At 41.7% G+C, this 18,013-nt stretch overlaps 1 protein-coding gene across 3 annotated transcripts in view; it reads left to right on the plus strand.

Moving 5' to 3' along the window:
- The window catches only part of kif16ba (kinesin family member 16Ba), a 152,000-nt gene that overhangs the window by 22,302 nt on the left and 111,685 nt on the right, over positions 1–18,013 (plus strand). For all 3 annotated transcript variants that reach the window (XM_080200001.1, XM_080200002.1, XM_080200003.1), the window contains exons 3-7: positions 2,780–2,890; positions 6,272–6,388; positions 7,468–7,565; positions 10,114–10,223; positions 17,704–17,846. In XM_080200001.1, the coding sequence (XP_080056127.1) occupies positions 2,780–2,890; positions 6,272–6,388; positions 7,468–7,565; positions 10,114–10,223; positions 17,704–17,846 (579 nt within the window). The remainder of the gene's footprint in view (positions 1–2,779; positions 2,891–6,271; positions 6,389–7,467; positions 7,566–10,113; positions 10,224–17,703; positions 17,847–18,013) is intronic.

Consider the following 18,013-nt stretch of genomic DNA (forward strand, 5'->3'; position numbering starts at 1 on the left):
TGCTGTCTCTTTTCCTCATGAACCCTGACCCATGGAAGGTGGTTACTGACCATTATGAGTTTGACACCTCGTGATAGAGAAACCAAGAGCTCCTTGCAAGTAGCATTCTGATTAGTACAGTTCACCGTGTCTATGACCAAAAGGGAAAATGCTGGAAAATCTCAGCAGGTCTCGCAGCACCTGTATGGAGAGAAAAGAGCTGACGTTTCAAGTGCAGATGACCCTTTGTCAAAGCTAAAAGGCATAGAAAATGGGAGATACTTATACTGCAGGGTGAGGGAATGAAAGATGAGTCATAGTCATAATGGCTATTTTGTGGCTCTGACTCATCTTGCATTCTCTCACCCTACAGTGTAAATATCTCCCACTTCCTATGCCTTCTAACTTTTGACAAAGGGTCATCTGGATTTGAAATGTCAGCTCTTTTCTCTCCTTACATATGCTGTCAGACCTGCTGAGATTTTCCAGTATTTTCTCTTTTGGTTTCAGATTCCAGCATCCGCAGTTATTTACTCTTATACCATATATATGACCTTGCACACCCACTATCCTGCTCACACCATGGATAGTATCTCCTGTGCGTTGCTCGTCCAATTAAATGGATACAGACCAGAGATATGGAGTTTGAGCTGCTATAGTTTACTTTTCTGTAACTCAGTCCCACAGCTAAATTTCTCCATTCTTGGTAACAACCTTGCATTTTGTATAGGGCATTGGTGAGGCCACATCGGGAGTATTGGGTGTAGTTTTGGTGTCTTTATCTGAAGAACGATGTTCTTGCTATAGAGGGAATACAGCAAAGCTTTACCAGGCTGATTCCTGGGATGGCAGGTCTGTAATATGAGGAGAGACTAAGTCAGTTAGGATTATACTCACTGGAGTTTAGAAGAGTGAGAGGCGATCTCATAGAAATTCTTAAAATTCTAACAGGGTTAGGCAGGGTAGGTTCAGAAAGAATGTTCCCAGTAGTGGGGGAGCCCAGAATTAGGGGTCATAGTTTGAGGATAAGGGGTAAACCTTTTAAGAACTGAGGCGAGGAGAAATTTCTTCACCCAGAGGGTGGTGAATGTGTGGAATTCACTACCACAGAATGCAGTTGAGGCCAAAATGTGGCGTGATTTCAAGAAGAAATTAGATATAGCTCTTGAAGCTAAAGGATCAAGGGATATGGGAAGAAGGGGGTATCAGGATATTGAATTTGATGATCAGCCATGATCAAAATGAATGGCGGAGCAGGCTTAAAGGGCGAAATGGCCTACTTCTGCTTCTCATTTCTATATTTTTATATCTTCTCTGTACCTTCTCTACTGCGATTACATTCTTCCTGTAGTACTTTACAGTTTAGATGTCAGGGTATCTTGAGAATAAACAACCATTTTGTTAATTCTAGCCACAGTAAAAATCCACAATTCATTTGTAAGCATAAATTATGTAAAAACCATAATCACATGAGATTAAACTAAATCCTAACCTTGTGTATATAGATTCTGGCCTCTGCTGAGGTGTATGATGTGAGATTCATACCTCCTTTTTGTCACCATGTAGTGAAACAAGATCTTTAAGGTAGAGATAAAGAGTGAAATCATGGAACTCAGCACGATTTGTTACATCTTACCGTGGTAATAGAATTGACCCTGTTTTTTCTGATGGAACTTTTACATTTCTGGGTGTCTTGTTTGCATTAACACTTGTCTTCAGCAGTTGAAGACTGTTTGTCACCACCTTCTTAAGGGCAATTCGGAGTGGACAATAAATGTCAGCCTAGCTACTGATACTTCAATTCCACGAATGAATAAAAAAAACTGAAGGAGAATTATAATTTTAAGTAATGAGCTAATTGACATAGAAGAGAAAGGAAAGGTATATGAGCAAGGTATATAAAGAAAAATACCAGCACAATAAGTGATTTTAAAGTGTTAACAGCGGAATATCTAGAATGTTGCAATGCTTAGAATCATAGAATCCCTGCAGTGTAGAAGAAGGCCATTTGGCCCATCAAGCCTGCACCAACAACAATCTGTCCCTATCTCCGTAACCCTGCTAATTTACCCTCCTAATCTACACATCTTGGGACACCAAGGGGCAATTTAGCATGGCCAATCAACCTAACGCACACATCTTTGGACAGTGAGAGGAAACTGGAGCACCCAGAAGAAACCCATGTGGACACAGGGAAACTCCACACAGGCAGTCACCCGAGGCCAGAATTGAACTCGCATCCCTGGCACTGTGAGGCAGCAGTGCTAACCACTGTGCCACCATACCACCACATGTATTTTAGATTCCCTGGTTTCTTACTATTGAACATCAAAATGCTTTCAGCACAGTGTAAGCACACTCTTTTCCAGAAAAACTCTGGTGTTCAGAATAAAGTGCTGCACTGGTGACTAACGTGTTCTAAATAATAATGTTCCCTGTAGCTACCAATGTTGAACTGAGGTGATCAGTGCTCCCATCCAAAATTAATGCATGTAAAAACATTTATCAATTGTTCCTAAGTTTCAAGTAGATTTGTGTGGTATCTTACAATAGGTTCAATTCAGGGTAAATGTGAAACAATTTTAGAAGTATACGTAAACACTGAGGTTAAATGTGATGAGCTAAATCCTTTACATAACTCATTTTTCAGGAGTAAGGTGAACGTAGTTTTTGCACTGCTTTTACCAGCAATGAGGATATTCACGTATTTTATCTAAAACATGCACATAACCAAAACATTTTTTTCAAATTTTAATGGGTCATAATTTTAAAGTTTTTTTTGTTCATTCTCCTCCCATAGATCCCAGAAGGAGGTTCAGGAGACTCTGGGCGAGAGCGACTAAAAACATTCACATATGACTATTCTTACTGGTCTGCTGACTGCAGTTCCAAATTTGTATCCCAGGAAAGGGTATGTTTCTGTTCATTGATTAAATGGGCTTAATTTCACCTTCTCTCTACCCCATACAGTGAAAAAAATTAGAAGCATGGATCATGATGTAAATTATTTAATATAACTAGTGTTTGTGGGATAGAGGTTGTTGGTCGTGTCCCTGTCTCTGAATCAGAAGCTGTGGGTTCAAGTCCCATTCCAGGACTAAGGAAACCGCGGCCAAACAGGTTGAGTATAAACCTACAAAATCTCCCAACGTATGGCAGCAGCAGCTGGTAAGAGCAGGAGAGATTCCTGGTCAGTCATGTGTGGAAAGAAGATCAACAGCTGCGACTCAACTCTGCACTGCAACATGCATGTTCCGGCTTGGATCACTGTCTGTGCAGAATCTGCATGTTCTCCCATATCTGCACGGGTTTCCTCCGGTCCCCCCTACAGTTCGAAAGACGTACCAGTTTGCTGCATGCTAAATTCTCAGTATGACCTCACAGGCATCGGAGTGTGGCGTCTAGGGGATTTTCACAGTAACTTCATTGCAGTGTTAACGTGAACCTATTTGTGATCATAAATAAACTTTAAACTGGGACTCCTGGGAGGCGGCATTGAGCAGGTTGGCTTAGCTGGCTGGTGTGGATCAAGGGAGGCATGGTAGCACAGTGGTTAGCACTGCTGCTTCACAGCTCCAGGAACCTGGGTTCGATTCCCAGCTTGGGTCACTGTCTGTGTGGAGTTTGCACATTTTCCTCGTGTCTGCGTGGGTTTCCTCTGCATGCTCCGGTTTCCTCCCACAGTCCAAAGATGTGCAGGTTAGATTGATTGGCCATGCTTAAAAAAAAATGCCCTTAGCGTCCTGAGATGCATAGGTTAGAGGGATTAGTGGTTAAGTGTGCAGGGATATGGGGGTAGGGTCTGGGCGGGATTGTGGTCGGTGCAGACTTGATGGGCTGAGTGGCCTCTTTCTGTACTGTAGGGCTTCTGTGATTTCTATGATTTCTGAGATTGGCACCAGCAGAATGGGGCTCGATCAAACCCAAAATTTTAAAAGAAAAATTGGATATAGATCTTCAAATTTTCTTTTAAGTCCTTTGGCCTTCCTATTTTTGTTTGCTGCAGCCGATGTCACAAATTTTGCAGCTTGATAGCAACAAGTAATTGGATAGCATGGGAAAAAAATGTTGTATTTATTTTCTGGAATTTTAGAATTAGTGACCCAATTTAAAAAGAAATATTTGTTCAGTGGATGTTACCAAAGGTTGCCATCTGCGGGGATTGCAATAGCTCGCTCTATGGACGAGCAGGGAATTCAGTTACACAATCTACATGTCCTCCGTGGTTAACTGTGCATGCCTGGACTCTGAAAGTTCCTTTCAGTCTTTGGAGGACGAATGATAGTGAGCACCGACTGTTTCACAGTCATTGCAACTGCCAAATCTGGGCTATTATGATTGGAATAATTAAGTGGCTTTCAAGATTACAGGAATTGACATTGAATGGGATTAGAGAAGGACAGGGAGCAAATCACGTGCTCTTTTTATTCAAGGAATATTAAAACTCATATTACAATCCTGTGCCAGTAGTACAGAACCTCTGGTGTGAAAGAAGTGAGGGCTTGTCAAAGAGTAAAAAGTCTGACAACACCAGATTTAAGTCCAACCGATTTATTTGGTTGGACTTAAACCTGGTGTTGTCAGACTTCTTACTGTGTTTACCCTAGTCCAACGCCGGCATCTCCACATCTTGTCAAAGAGGCCAGAGTTGGAGGGCTGCACAGTTCTTGGATCTTAATAGGGTTGGAAAAGGTTAAAAAGATGGGGAGGGAACGACAGCTGAATGCTGGTAAACAAGAAATAAAAACAAAAGGAGGAGGATTTAGTTTCAAGCTGACAAAGTAAAAGGAGATTAAGTATAACCTTCTGTCATCCATAATTCGTATCCTGGTCATTTAAGTTGATCTTTCTCTATACCCTAGCTATGGCTGTAACAATACATACTGCACTCTCTCCTTTCCTTCTCTATGAACAGTATGCTTTTTCTGTGTAGTGCGCAAGAAAGAATACTTTTCACTGTATACTAATACATGTGACAATAATAAATAAATTAAATCAAATCATTTGTTATTTTCTGCCAGTTGCCATACTGATAACAGATATTGTGGTGCAGCTGTACAATAACAGTGATTGAATTGCTATGCTGTGTTCTGTGTTGCATGTCGAGGTTTGAATGATCCAATTCCAAAATGTAAAGGATTCATTCTTGTTTTGAGCTCTTTTTCTAAACAATATTCACAGAGGCAGCGTAGTCTCTGACATGTTTGCAATCTCTGTCTCTCTCTCTCGATATGTTAATATATAGGGCAGCAATCCATTGTGCAAGTTGATGCCTTTATTCTTTTAGTTAATTTTAAAACATTATTTCTTTCCCTTCACTGTATCTCAGTGCATGCGACAATAAATCAAATCAAGATCAGCAACAAATATTCCAGTGATGGCTATGGTGGGGACTATGTAGACTGGGATGGCATTCATCTTTTATAAAGTCCGGTGGACATTGTTAATATGTCATATATGAAGCAGTGGTGACGATGCTTCACCACTCTATGGTGGTATCAGCAAGTGGACACTTCAGCTTTCGAGAGCTGAAACATCATCTCTGTGGAGGGGGAGGAAAAGCGTTTACTTAAGATCATGAAATGCAGCTGAAAAGAGACCATAAAACCTATCATGCTTGTGCCTGCTCTTTGGTAGATATTTCCACTTGATTGCACTCCCCTGCTTCTCATGGCCTGTTTTAAAAATTCTCTTCAAAAATTTATCTAATGCTGAGTTTTTAAATGTTACTATTGAATCTGCCTTGGGATCAAAGGTTATGGGGAGAAAGCAGGATTAGGTTATTGAGTTGGATGATCAGCCATGATCGTGATGAATGGTGGAGCAGGCTCAGTGGGCCGAATGGCCTTCTCCTGCTCCTATCTTCTATGTTGCTATGTTAACCACCCTTTCAGAGAGTGCATTCCAGATTACAACTTCCTTGCGTTGCCTCTGACTCTGTTGCCATTCCCCTTTTTTATTAATAAATTGAGAAAAACAAACACACAGCCCGAACTGTTCAGACTGAGGCGATTAAATGAAACTGGTCTGTACAATAGGACATTCTGCGATAGGAGTAATTGCATCTTGCTCCTGTTGCTTCCTGACTTGAGCCTTGAACTTTAATAACAGACTATGTTGGTGGAATCTAGTTATTGCTTGGCAGGTCAGAAATTTTTGAAATTAACATAAAGAATTAAGTCCTTTTGTACTTGAGGAATTTGGCCACAAGACTAACCTTTATTCGAGAGGCCACGTCTTGTAAATATCACACTATGTCTATCATATGGAAAATATGCTTCTTCTTTTGTAGGTTTTCAAGGATCTTGGCACTGATGTTCTTGAGGCTGCTTTTGAAGGCTACAACGCATGCATATTTGCTTACGGTCAGACTGGATCTGGCAAATCATATACAATGATGGGGAACCCGGTAAGACGTTTGTGCTAACAGTATGGGCTGGCTACACTGGGTAGCTTTTCCAGTTCCAAAGGCCAATGGTGTAGGCACAGAGCAAATGCTGGCGAACTGGATCGCCTCCACATTCATGACAAATGCTCGTGTTTTGGCAGCTGCTTTAGTCTTTTGGTCTAAAAGATTCTTGCTAAAAAGAAGAAACCATTTGATGCAAATATCTTAATGCATTGAAATTAAACTTAGTGCGTTTTTTTTCCATCTGAAACTTCCTATAAGCCACCTTCTCTTTGCAGATTTTGAATTAAAAACAAAGTTTTTGAAAATTAGTTCCATCTGATTATATGATAAATTCTATACTGATGCACTGATTCTCTTCAGCTGCTCTCTCCCCTTCTATTATCGTCTTAGCCTTTTGTGTTCTCTCCTGGTGCTATCTCCAATTTTCCTAGAGTATGTATTACCATACCTTCACTTGGATTGACTGTTTGGATTGCTTTGTTTCTTCTGCAGTTAAGCTTGCTTCCATGTGCTCTTAATATTTGCTTCATGCCTCTACCTTGTTTGCTTAGCCCCTCCCACACAGCTTTATTAACCTGGTCAGCAACGATATTGGCACCAATTTGCATTAGGTGATGCCAATTTCAGTTTCAGAGCTTCCTGTGTCCCCAGAACTCAGTCAGTGTCCTAGAAACTTTTGAATCCACGTTCACAGAATCACAGTATACTATAAAGCAGATGAGGCCCTTCAGCCCATCGAGTCTGTACCAGCACATGAAATGCCCTGACCTGCCCACCTAATCCCACTTGCCAGCACTTGGCCCATAGCCTTGAATGTTATGGCGTGCCAAGTATCCATCCAGGTACTTCTAAAAAGGATGTGAGGTATCCCAGCTCCACCACCCTCCCAGGCAATGCATTCCAGACCATCACCACCCTCTGAGTAATGTGCTTCACTAATGGAGCTGTTAATTTGACAGACTTTATTAAGGTTTGTCTTAACAGAAAAGCTTAATTGAATGCATCAGAAAGTAAACTTAGTGTTGACATCCCTTTTTCTTCTCTGGATCACAGACAATCTTTTTATTTTATTTTAGGATGATGCAGGGTTGATACCTCGAATTTGTCAAGGGCTATATGACAGAATTGCAGGGAAGTCTAGGTGGGATGAAGCTTCGTTTCGCACAGAAGTAAGGTAGGAAGCTGGAGTGTTGTTGCTTTGTTTGCTCCATCTCGGGCTTCTCCATTATGTGCCATTCCCTGACTGATGTGTTGACTGCCACCCCACTGTAAGAATTAGAATGTTCAGTGCAATATGTGCCTTTGGATTTATCATACGTTGTCAGGGTGGCTATTGGAAATGTAATTGCAGGAAATGTGGGGACAGACCTAGCGATACACCTAGTATTCAGGTATCACTGTGGTTAGCACTGCTGACTCACCGCACCAAAGATCCAGGTTTGATTCCGGCCTTGGGTCACTGTCTGTGTGGAGCTTGCACTTTCTCCCCATGTCTGAGTGCTCTGGTTTCCTTCCACAGCCCAAAGATGTGCAGATTAGGTGGCTCGACCATGGTAATTGCGTGGGGTTACAGGGATAGGGTGGCGGAATGGGCATGGGTAAGTTGCTCTGTTGCAGGGTTGGTGCAGACTTGCTAAGCCAAATGGCCGCCTCCTGCACTGTAGAGTTCTATGCTTTTGTAGCTGGAAATGCCTTATGCTGAGAGTGGGTCCAAGAAGTGTACCCAAAACTTGAATTAGCTTCCATTTTCAACATCCCAGTGCACAATTTAATCAGTACAAAAAAATCCCAAATAGTTTATTTTTTGAAAGAAATCCAAATTAAGGTAATGTATTATTACATGTTTGATTCGATTTTACAGCAAAATTAAGAATTTTCAAGTCTTACAGTAGAAATCATGCCTATTTTATCAGAGTGTTCTATTATTCAGAAATGAGCTGACCCTTTGAATTTTGAGAGGCTGTGTTGGCTTTTGAAAAAAATAATAAATGCGGTAATGTCCCAACAGAATGGAACAAAGAAATCTTGGAATTATATTTGATCGCTAGCTGAGCTGACTTTTAAACTCTATATGCTGTCTATATCACTAAGACTGTTTATTTCCACCTCCCTGATGCCTCGCCCTTCCAGCCCTTTCCAACAATACTTGGATGCACCCTTCAACTTCCAGAATCAAAAATTTCAATGCCCCCTCACTGGCCTCCCATATTCTTCCCTTTGTGAAGTTCAGCTTGCCCATATCTCTACTGTTTGTGCTCTGTCCCACGATAAGCCTCATTTTTCGATCATCCTCCTCAGTAACCCAAGAACACCAGTTTTCCATTCATCAAAATATATTTGAAATGTAAATTGTTGACCTTGTCTATAAGTTCTTCTATGACCTTGCTCCACCGTATCTCTGGAAGATCTTCCAGCTGGTAACTCTTCCCAAATGCTCTGTTCCTCTGACAATGACCTCCCTGACTTGAAAGGAGTCTCACAATACCAGGTTAAAGTCCAACAGGTTTATTTGGAATCACGTGCTTTTGGAGCACTGCTCCTCCATCAGGCAAGTCCCTGATGTTATGAGACTTCTCGCTGTGCCCGCCCAATCTAATGCTGGCAGCTCTGCCTCAGGGCTCCCTCACTTGTGGCACTAAAACTTTCAATTGCGTTAATCTTGCTTTCCTGAACAGACTCACTGAATTACTTTGCCTCTCTCATCTCCCTATCCACCTTTTTATTTGAAAAGTTTAGGTGTCAGTTTTGATTCAGTGATAGCAGTCTGCCCCCTAAATTGGATGGCTGTGGCTTTTATCCCCACTCCAGAGCCACACAATCTAGGATGATGATTTGGTGCAGTTTGGAGTGCCAAATTGACCAAAGCTGCAGTCTGTTCTTTTGAGTGAGTGTTAAAGATCCTGTGGCACAGTTGAAAGGAGAACAGGACAGCTTTCCTGGTGTTCTGGACCACCATTTATCTCAATCAACATCACAAATCAGCAACGTGATCAGTTTTGATCCGTGTTTGCTGTCGTTCCTGTGAATTTGCCGTGATCACACTGGCAGCTCCCTATATTACAGGAGCGGTTGCTCTTCAAAAGAGAATTTATTGGCTCTCAGGCACTTGGTGATGTCCAGAGATTGTGAAAGACTTTATATAAATGCAAGTTCTTTCTTTCCCAAAACTCATTTCTTCAATCTTACATCTTCCTTATCCATGTTTCCCTTGCTTGGCATTCATTCTCAATCAGTTCTAGCAATGAATGGTGTTACTTTTACATTGCTTTGAGGTGCCTTAGAATCTGTACAGTGCAGAAGAAGGCCATTCGATGGGCTGCACCGACCATAATCCCACCAAGCCCTATCCCTCGTAACTCTCTGTATTTACCCTGCTAATCCCCTGATACGAGGATCAATTTAGAATGGCCAATCCCATCTAACCCACTCACCTTTGGACTGTGGGAGAAAACTGGAACACTGGAGATAACTCATGCTGACACAGGGAGAATGTGCAAACTCCACACAGACAGTGATGTGGAATTGAACCCAGGTCCCTGGCACAGTGAGGCAGCAGTACTCACCACTGTGCCACCTCAGGCGGGTCTTTGTGAGTCCCAGGGGTCCGCAAACCACAAAGAGATACAACAGGCAGAGATGAATGGGTCTGAAAGGATCCTTTGCTGGTTTGGGGTGTGTAGGATTGAATTTGTCTTAAAGAAATCTTTTCTTTCGCGAAACAGCTACCTGGAGATTTACAATGAACGAGTACGGGATCTGCTCAGGAGAAAGTCAACTAAAACGTTCAATTTAAGAGTAAGGGAACATCCAAAGGAAGGTCCATATGTAGAAGGTAAGAATATACCTGTAACCGAAAATTAAATCCTGGGATACGTTATTCTTGGATTGCAAGTATTTTGACTCAAAGGGAACACTTGAACCATCTTAAATTGCTGATCTTAGTGGATACAGGAGAATCAGCACTGTCTATTTTGAAGTATGCTATAATAATGTAATGAACAATGTATTAATGACTTGTAGTTTAAAGTCTGAATTTTAAGATGGTAACTTTTTCAAGAAGAAAATGATGGAATGTCATGAGATAGATAAGGACCAAAACTTGGTGTGGCTTTTCCCTTAGTAGGAATAGTAATTGCAATTTAAGAAAAAGAAAATTATTTTGAGCATTAATGCTGGTCTTGGACACCACAAACCCATGCCTGGCCCCTTGCATACAGTTAAACCCTGCTGTTGATTAAGGAAAGTGTGTCCATTCTAGGTTTTGAATAATGGGATGCTATTCATATTCTGAGTTTCAGTCCTTCCCTGAATAAGCAATGGAGGTGTCATGTGGAGGGTTGTTGTTCCCTTGTGAGGGTGAAAGGCTCAAGTTTAGCATTGTCTGGTGATAAAATCATAGAAACCCTACAGTGCAGAAGGATGCCATTCGGCCCATTGAGTCTGCACTGACAACAATTCCACTCAGACCCTATCCCTGAAAAGCCATATATTTACCCAACTAATCCCTCTAATCTACATATCCTGGCACCCTAAGGGGTACTTTAGCATGGCCAATCAACCTAACCTGCACATTTTTGGACAGTGGGATGAAACCAGAGCACCCGGAGAAAACCCACACAGACATAGGGAGAATGTGCATACTCCACACAGAGAGTGACCTAAGCCTGGAATCGAACCCACGTCCCTGGAGTTGTGAGGCAGCAGTGCTAACTACAGTGCCATCATTAATGAAATGATTTGGGAAAACGCACAAGGTTATTTCCTTTGTCCTCTCTCTGTCTCCCCTTCACTCGCATGCTGCTTAATACAGATATATTTCCGAATGTGGTGCAAAAGCATATATCGTGTAGAAGTATTGGATATCTGATTCATACGGATCAGGAAATGATTTTGCTGACTTCTCATATTGTGAGTGACCAGGAGGAGGTGATAGGAAACGGCAGCATTAGCATGAACTTGAGATTAATCAGCCTTTTTTACCATAAATGAGTGATGTGAACAAATAAAAGAGGGAATGAATGGGAGAGAAATTCCTCCACTTCGTTTTGGCAGATCTCCAATGTTCTTATTCAGCAACATTTGGCACTTCGGCATGAAATGGATGCTGTTCTGTGTAAAGCACGATAGTGTTCGGATTCATGATTTAAGATAAATGAACAATCCAAATCCTGTTTTATAATGCTTCAAAATTTTTACCAACATTCTTAGGATTGAGTCCCTCCTATTTTACTCTGTGACATCTATTAAGGTGCATCTCTGATTTTATAATATCTTTACCCATATGCTTATTTTTAAATCACAAAACTGTTTTTGGGAGCTTGTATATCGGCAGAAGGAGGGTACTTGGGGAGGTAAAGAGCAATTGGTCAGAGTTGTGTGGCAGGGAAGCAGGGATGGAAGGGGAGGAATACTTGGGTGTGGAATTGTTAGAGAGGTGCATATCTTGGTGAGGTGGGAGAAGAGAAAGGAGGCTAAGGTAGCACTCAGTTAACAATCCTGAGCATGCCAACAGCTAATGCAGCCTTTAGCCTGTCTGCTTTACACTTGTTAGAAGTGACGACCATCCATGAGCGAGGAACTGTTCTCAGCGAGCAAAAGGTACATGTTCAAGCCTTGTGCCTTTTATTTGAATTATTCAAATAATGAATTATGTGCAGCCTGTTGTTTCCTCCACTTTCTCCATGGCAACGGCAAAGACTTGATTATCTGAAAAGACTCATGTTCCAACCATTATCTTACAATTGTGTCTGTGTCTCTATGAAGTGTTTATGAAAACTATATCTCCACTCACCTGACGAAGGAGCAGCATTCTGAAAGCTCGTGATTCCAAATAAACCTGTTGGACTTTAGCCTGGTGTTGTGAGACTTCAGGCTGTGCCCACCTCAGTCCAGTGCCAGCATCTCCACATCAATGCCAATCAACTTGCCAACCAATCAGTATAAGTGATTAAAACTGTTTGAAATTTGGCATTCTTGCTGATTGATGCAATACAAAAGGTTTTGATAACATGTCTCCCTTTCAGCAACAGAAAGAAAGCGTAACAGTTAATAATACAGCAAGTGAAACGTGTAGACAGCCACATTGCACTTTCTGTATTACGCTTTGACGTAATGAATTTTAATTTGGATCGGACCTAGGCTTTATATTTTTCGGTTGGTCCAAGTTCCATATTTATAATACAACACCAAACCAAAAGCTATTTTTAATTAGTTCTCAGGATATGAGCAATATTGTCAAGACCATTTTTGTCAAACTACAAATTGCCTAGAAAACATTTTCTTGAATTTGCTAGATTCCTGAGTGTTAGCATTCCCCACAGTGGTGTTGAGTAAAGAATTGAAGATATTGACCCAGTGATGTCCAACCCATAATTGTTTGTGACATTAAAAACTATAGTGTTTCCACTGCCATACTGCTTGTCTCCTTCTCAGTGTCAAATGTTGCGAAGCAAGGCAAGACAGTGCTGACAATGTCATCTTCATGAGTTGCTGCAGTGCAATTTTATTTTTTTTTAGAAGTTCAGTCATGGGATGTGGGTGTTGCTGGCTAGGATGGACAATAAACGCTGGCCCTCATTGCCCTTGAGAAGGTGGAGGTGAGCTGCTTTTTTGAACTGCAGACAGCGTGGTGTCAGAATTCCAGGATTTTGACCACGTGATGGTGAAGGGACGGCCATATATTTCCAATTCGAGATGGTGAGTGACTTGGAGGGGAACTTGCAGATGGTGATGTTCCCATGTATCTGCTGCTCTTGTCCTTCCAAATGGTAGTGATTGTGGGTTTTGAAGCTGCTGTCTATGGAGCCTTGGTGAGTTCCTGCAGTGCAGCTTGCAGGCAGTACACACTATTGCCAATATTTGTCGGTGGTGGGGGGAGTGAGTGCTTATGGAAGGCATGACAATCAAGCAGACTGCTTTGTCCTGGGTGCTGTTGAGCTTTTTGACTATTGTTGAAGCTGCACCCAACAGTAACCATAGTACATGACTAACCTAGTTCAGTTTCTGATCAGTGGTCACCCCCCAGGACGTTGATGGTATGTATTATAATTGTGATATGCTGGAATGGAAGAACTGGATGTTGATTTTCATGGCAGGAGTGTCAGTGTGTTGAGTTAGATGGTGCTGAACTTCTTAAGTGTTGTGGCTGCATACATTTCAGTCATTCATCATACTCCTGAGTTACACGTGTATTTTATAGACAGGCTTTTGGGGGCCAGGATGTGAACCACTTATTGCAGAGTACCCAGTTTACCATGCTCTTGTAGCCATGTTGTGATGTGCCTGGTCTTGCTGAACTAGTGGTCAATGTTGTCCAGCCTGGCCAAATATTGTTGACAATGGGTGTACAGTTGGATGGGAAGTGATGAGCAATTTAAATGTTGGAGATTGAATCATAAAATCCTACAGCGCAGGAGGTGGTCATTTGGCCCATTGAGGCTGCACCGACAAAATCCCACCCAGACCCTATCCCCATCACCCCATATGTTTACCCCATTAATCCCTTGAATCTACATATCCCAGGACATGGGATATGTAGAAAGGTGGCAATTTAATATGGCCAATCAACCTAATCCATATATCTTTGGAGCGTGGGAGGAAACCAGAGCACCTGGAGGAAATCCATATAACAAGAGGAGGATGTGCAAACACCACGCAGATAGTAACCTAAGGCCAGAATTGAATCTGGGTCCTTGATGCTAATCACTGTGCCACCGTGCCTTCCCTTGGCACTTGTATGAATGTTACCTGTGACTTGTTTGTTACCTGTGAATGTTTTCCGGCCGTAGGTGAGAAATCTCAAATGGACAAATAAAATATGAACAGTAAATAAAATCCACCACAGTAAGAGTAGAAACTTGAGCAATCAAATGATTCAAAAGCACTTTTAACCAGCTGCTGCTTCAGTTTCTTAAATCCCATTGAGGTTTATATCATAGCAAAAGCATAGGAGATTGCATAATTCATAATACCGTGATTCACATGACTAAACTTAACTATAAACAAATTTTGTGCCTTTTTCTATCCTTTCACTGGTGTTTTGAATCAGAGGTCTGAACCTTTCTGAAGGCCTTGGGTCTGCATTAATACTCTTCCCAGAGCAATTAGTTTCTCAGTTGGAGAGTTAACAAGCTACACTTTATTCCCAGCATGCTACAGACCAAGTCGGCAATCTCCAGTATCTGTCAGCCTGATTCTCTCAAGTAATCTCTGCAGTGATTAAAGCTTCTCTCCCCTTGTGTTCAAGCAGTAATTTGGTCTGCTTTTCTAAATCATTTCAAAACCAGCTGGAACGTACCAGAATGTTTAAAATGCAAGTTTTGAAAGCGAAACCTAAGAAAAAAGTTGCAACCTGAAACTGACCAGCACCTTCCGGTGTCTAATTGATCTTTAAATGGCTAAAGATGAACACTAAGGTGCTTGTGGCTTGCACTTTATCATCTTTGGATGCAGCTCCACTAAGCTAGCCAAATTATAGATTGTGTATTTCCCATTAAATATTCCTCACCTCATTAAACATCTTGTTACCATGAGCGATCTCTACATAGTTTTTGTCGTACTTAATAAAAGGTCAAGATGTCTAATTTTCAGTTTTTCCTTCATTGCTAGAGGGATGGAGTTTAAAAACAGTGAGGTTATTTTGCAGCTGTTTAAGGTACTGACAAGGCCACACTTGGAGTACTGTGTACAGTTTTGGTCTCCTTACTTGAGAAAGGATATACTGGCACTGGAGGGGGGGCCAGAGGAGATTCACATCGTTGATTCTGGAGTTGAGAGGTTTGGCTTATGAGGAGAGACTGAGTAGACTGGGGCTATACTCATTGGAATTCAGAAGAATGAGGGGAAATCTAATAGAAACATATAAGATTATGAAAGGAATCGATAAGATAGAAGCAGGGAAATTGTTTCTACTGGCGGGTGAAATTAGAACTATGGGACATGGCCTCAAAATAAGGGGAAGCAGATTTAAGACTGAGTTGAGGAGGAACGTCTTCACACAAAGGGTTGTGAATCTGTGGAATTTCTTGCCCGGTGAAGCAGTTGAGGCTACTTCATTAAATGTTTTTAAGGCAAGGATAGATAAATTTTTGAACAGTAAAAGAATTAAGGGTTATGGTGAGCAGGTGGGTAAGTGGAACTGAGTCCATGAAAATATCAGCCATGATCTTATTGAATGGCGGAGCAGGCTCGCGAGGCCAGATGGCCTCCTCCTTCTCCTAGTTCTTATGTAATTCTTGACTGCCGTTATGAGAAATGGAAAAAGAATCAGATTTTGCACAGTACTTGAAAAGCAACAAATTCTGACCTAATCGAGTATAGAAATTAAATTACTGGCCAGATGCAATGTGTCGATACAATCCTGGCTCCTGTTTAAAAATACTTAAATGGCAAAGGATGGTCAATATTCAGGCAGATGATCTCCCAGGCTTGGGTAGAGTAAAGGAACAGGGGAGCCGGTGAGGTTAAACCAAGGTGTTACCTAATGCAGTTTTTCAAAGCCATCTCAGTCTTTGGGCTAAGATGAAGCATCGTCAGGTCAAACCCAGGGTGGGTGCAATGCCTCACCTTGTCAGCTTGGATCTTATTTGTCCCTCTCGTGGGGACCAAGAATTGGATTCAATTTGAATTTGTATTTTTGGATGGAATAAATTTTTTTTAGAGAAGGAATTTAGCTTTGACGTCAAAACCTAATGCATTGTGGATTACAGGGTATAAAACGCCAGTTCTTATAAAATATTTAACTTGTGTGGAGCAATTCCATGGGAATATATTCCAGTATTTTAATTAGAAATAGTTCGATCGTGAGGAACTGAAAGCTACTGCTGGTATAGGCAGTCCTACAGGAGACACTGATCAATTGGCCGTTGTAGTTCAGATGGATGAGGTTTAAATTGTCACTCTAATATATTCATTTTCAAATAAATAGAAGCTGTTTCCACTGGCAGGAGAGTCGATGTTTAGGGTAATTGGAAACGATGAGGAAACTTCGATGCAGAAAGTTGTTGTGATCTGGAATGCACTGCCTGAAAGGGTGGCAGGAGGAGATTCAATAGTAACTTCCAAAGATCTGGAGATGCCGGCGTTGGACTGGGTTGGGCACAGTAAGAAGTCTCTCAACGCCAAGCTGAAGTCCAACAGGTTTATTTGAAATCATGAGCTGTCAGAGTGCTGCTGCTTCATCAGGTGACCTCACCTGAGGTCGCTCACTGGATGAAGGAGTAGTGCTCCAAGACTTTGTGATTCCATAAGACATAGGAGCAGAATTAGGCCCATTGAGTCTGCCCCACCATTCAGTTATGGCTGATTTCTGTTTCTCATTCCCATTCTCCTGCCTTTTCCCCATAACCCCTGATTCCCTTATTAATCAAGAGCCTATCTACCTCTGTCTTAAAGACACTCAATGACCTAGCCTCCACAGCCTTCTGCGGCAAAGAGTTCCATGGATTCACCACATGCCAGTTGAAGAAATTCCTCCTCATCTCTGTTTTAAAGCATCGTCCCTTGAGGTTGTGCCCTCTGGTTCTAGTTTTTCCTACTAGTAGAAACATCTCTCCATATCCACTCTATCCAGGCCTCGCAGTATACTGTAAGTTTCAATAAGATCCCCCCTCATCCTCCTTACTCTGAGTACAGATCCAGAGTCCTCAACCATTCCTCATATGATAAATAAACCTCTTAGACTTTAACTTGGTGTTGCAAACTTTCAAAGAAGAATTGGGTGTATCCTTGAAAAAGAAGGATTTGCAGGGTTATGGGTAAAGAACAGGGTAGTGGAACTAACCAGGTGGTTCTTTCAAAATACTGACACTGCTGGAATGGGCTGAATAGCTGCCAGCATTGTAAGCTATGATTCTCAGTACATTTGGCCTGCCTATTCTGTACAGGGAGCTCAGTTGATAACAATTGGTAACCATAGGGGAGGCAATAGCCGAGTGATATTATCGCTAGACTATTAATCCAGCAGCTCAGCCAATGTTCTGGGACCTGGGTTTGAATCCTGCCAAGGCTGATGAAACCATTGTCGATTGCTAGAAAAACCCACCTGGTTCACTAACATTCTTTCGGAAAGGAAATCTGCCATCCTTACCTGGTCTGGCCTACATGTAACTCCAGAGTCATAGCAATGTGGTTGACTCTCAACTGCCCTCTGGACAAGGGCAACTAGGGATGGGCAATAAATGCTGGCCAACCAGTGGCACCCATGTCCCACAAATGAATAAAAATACAAAAGAACTGGGGATGTTACCATTTGGTTTGTAAAATAAATGTGGCGTGAGGGAAGATTCTTAAGCATCCTTTTCTTATGCATTTAGATCTATCGAAGCACTTGGTGCAGAATTACAGTGATGTGGAAGAACTCATGGAAGCTGGAAACATCAATAGAACCACGGCTGCCACAGGGATGAATGATGTCAGCAGTCGTTCCCATGCCATTTTCACCATCAACTTCACTCAAGTGAGTAGCCTGAAAACAGCCTTAATGGGTTCAGTTTTATCAAGTATCTTGTCAGCCTGAAGGAATAACTGTCAGCCATTACTCCTGAGACACTAACAAGAGCTAAGTACTGTAGATTTCATTAATGAAGTTGGAAGGGAAAAGCATTTCAGTCGTGCTCTGTAGTA

The sequence above is a fragment of the Carcharhinus amblyrhynchos genome, chromosome 12, assembly GCF_965287045.1.
Source record: "Carcharhinus amblyrhynchos chromosome 12, sCarAmb.v2.hapA, whole genome shotgun sequence".
Taxonomy (NCBI): Eukaryota; Metazoa; Chordata; class Chondrichthyes; order Carcharhiniformes; family Carcharhinidae; genus Carcharhinus; species Carcharhinus amblyrhynchos.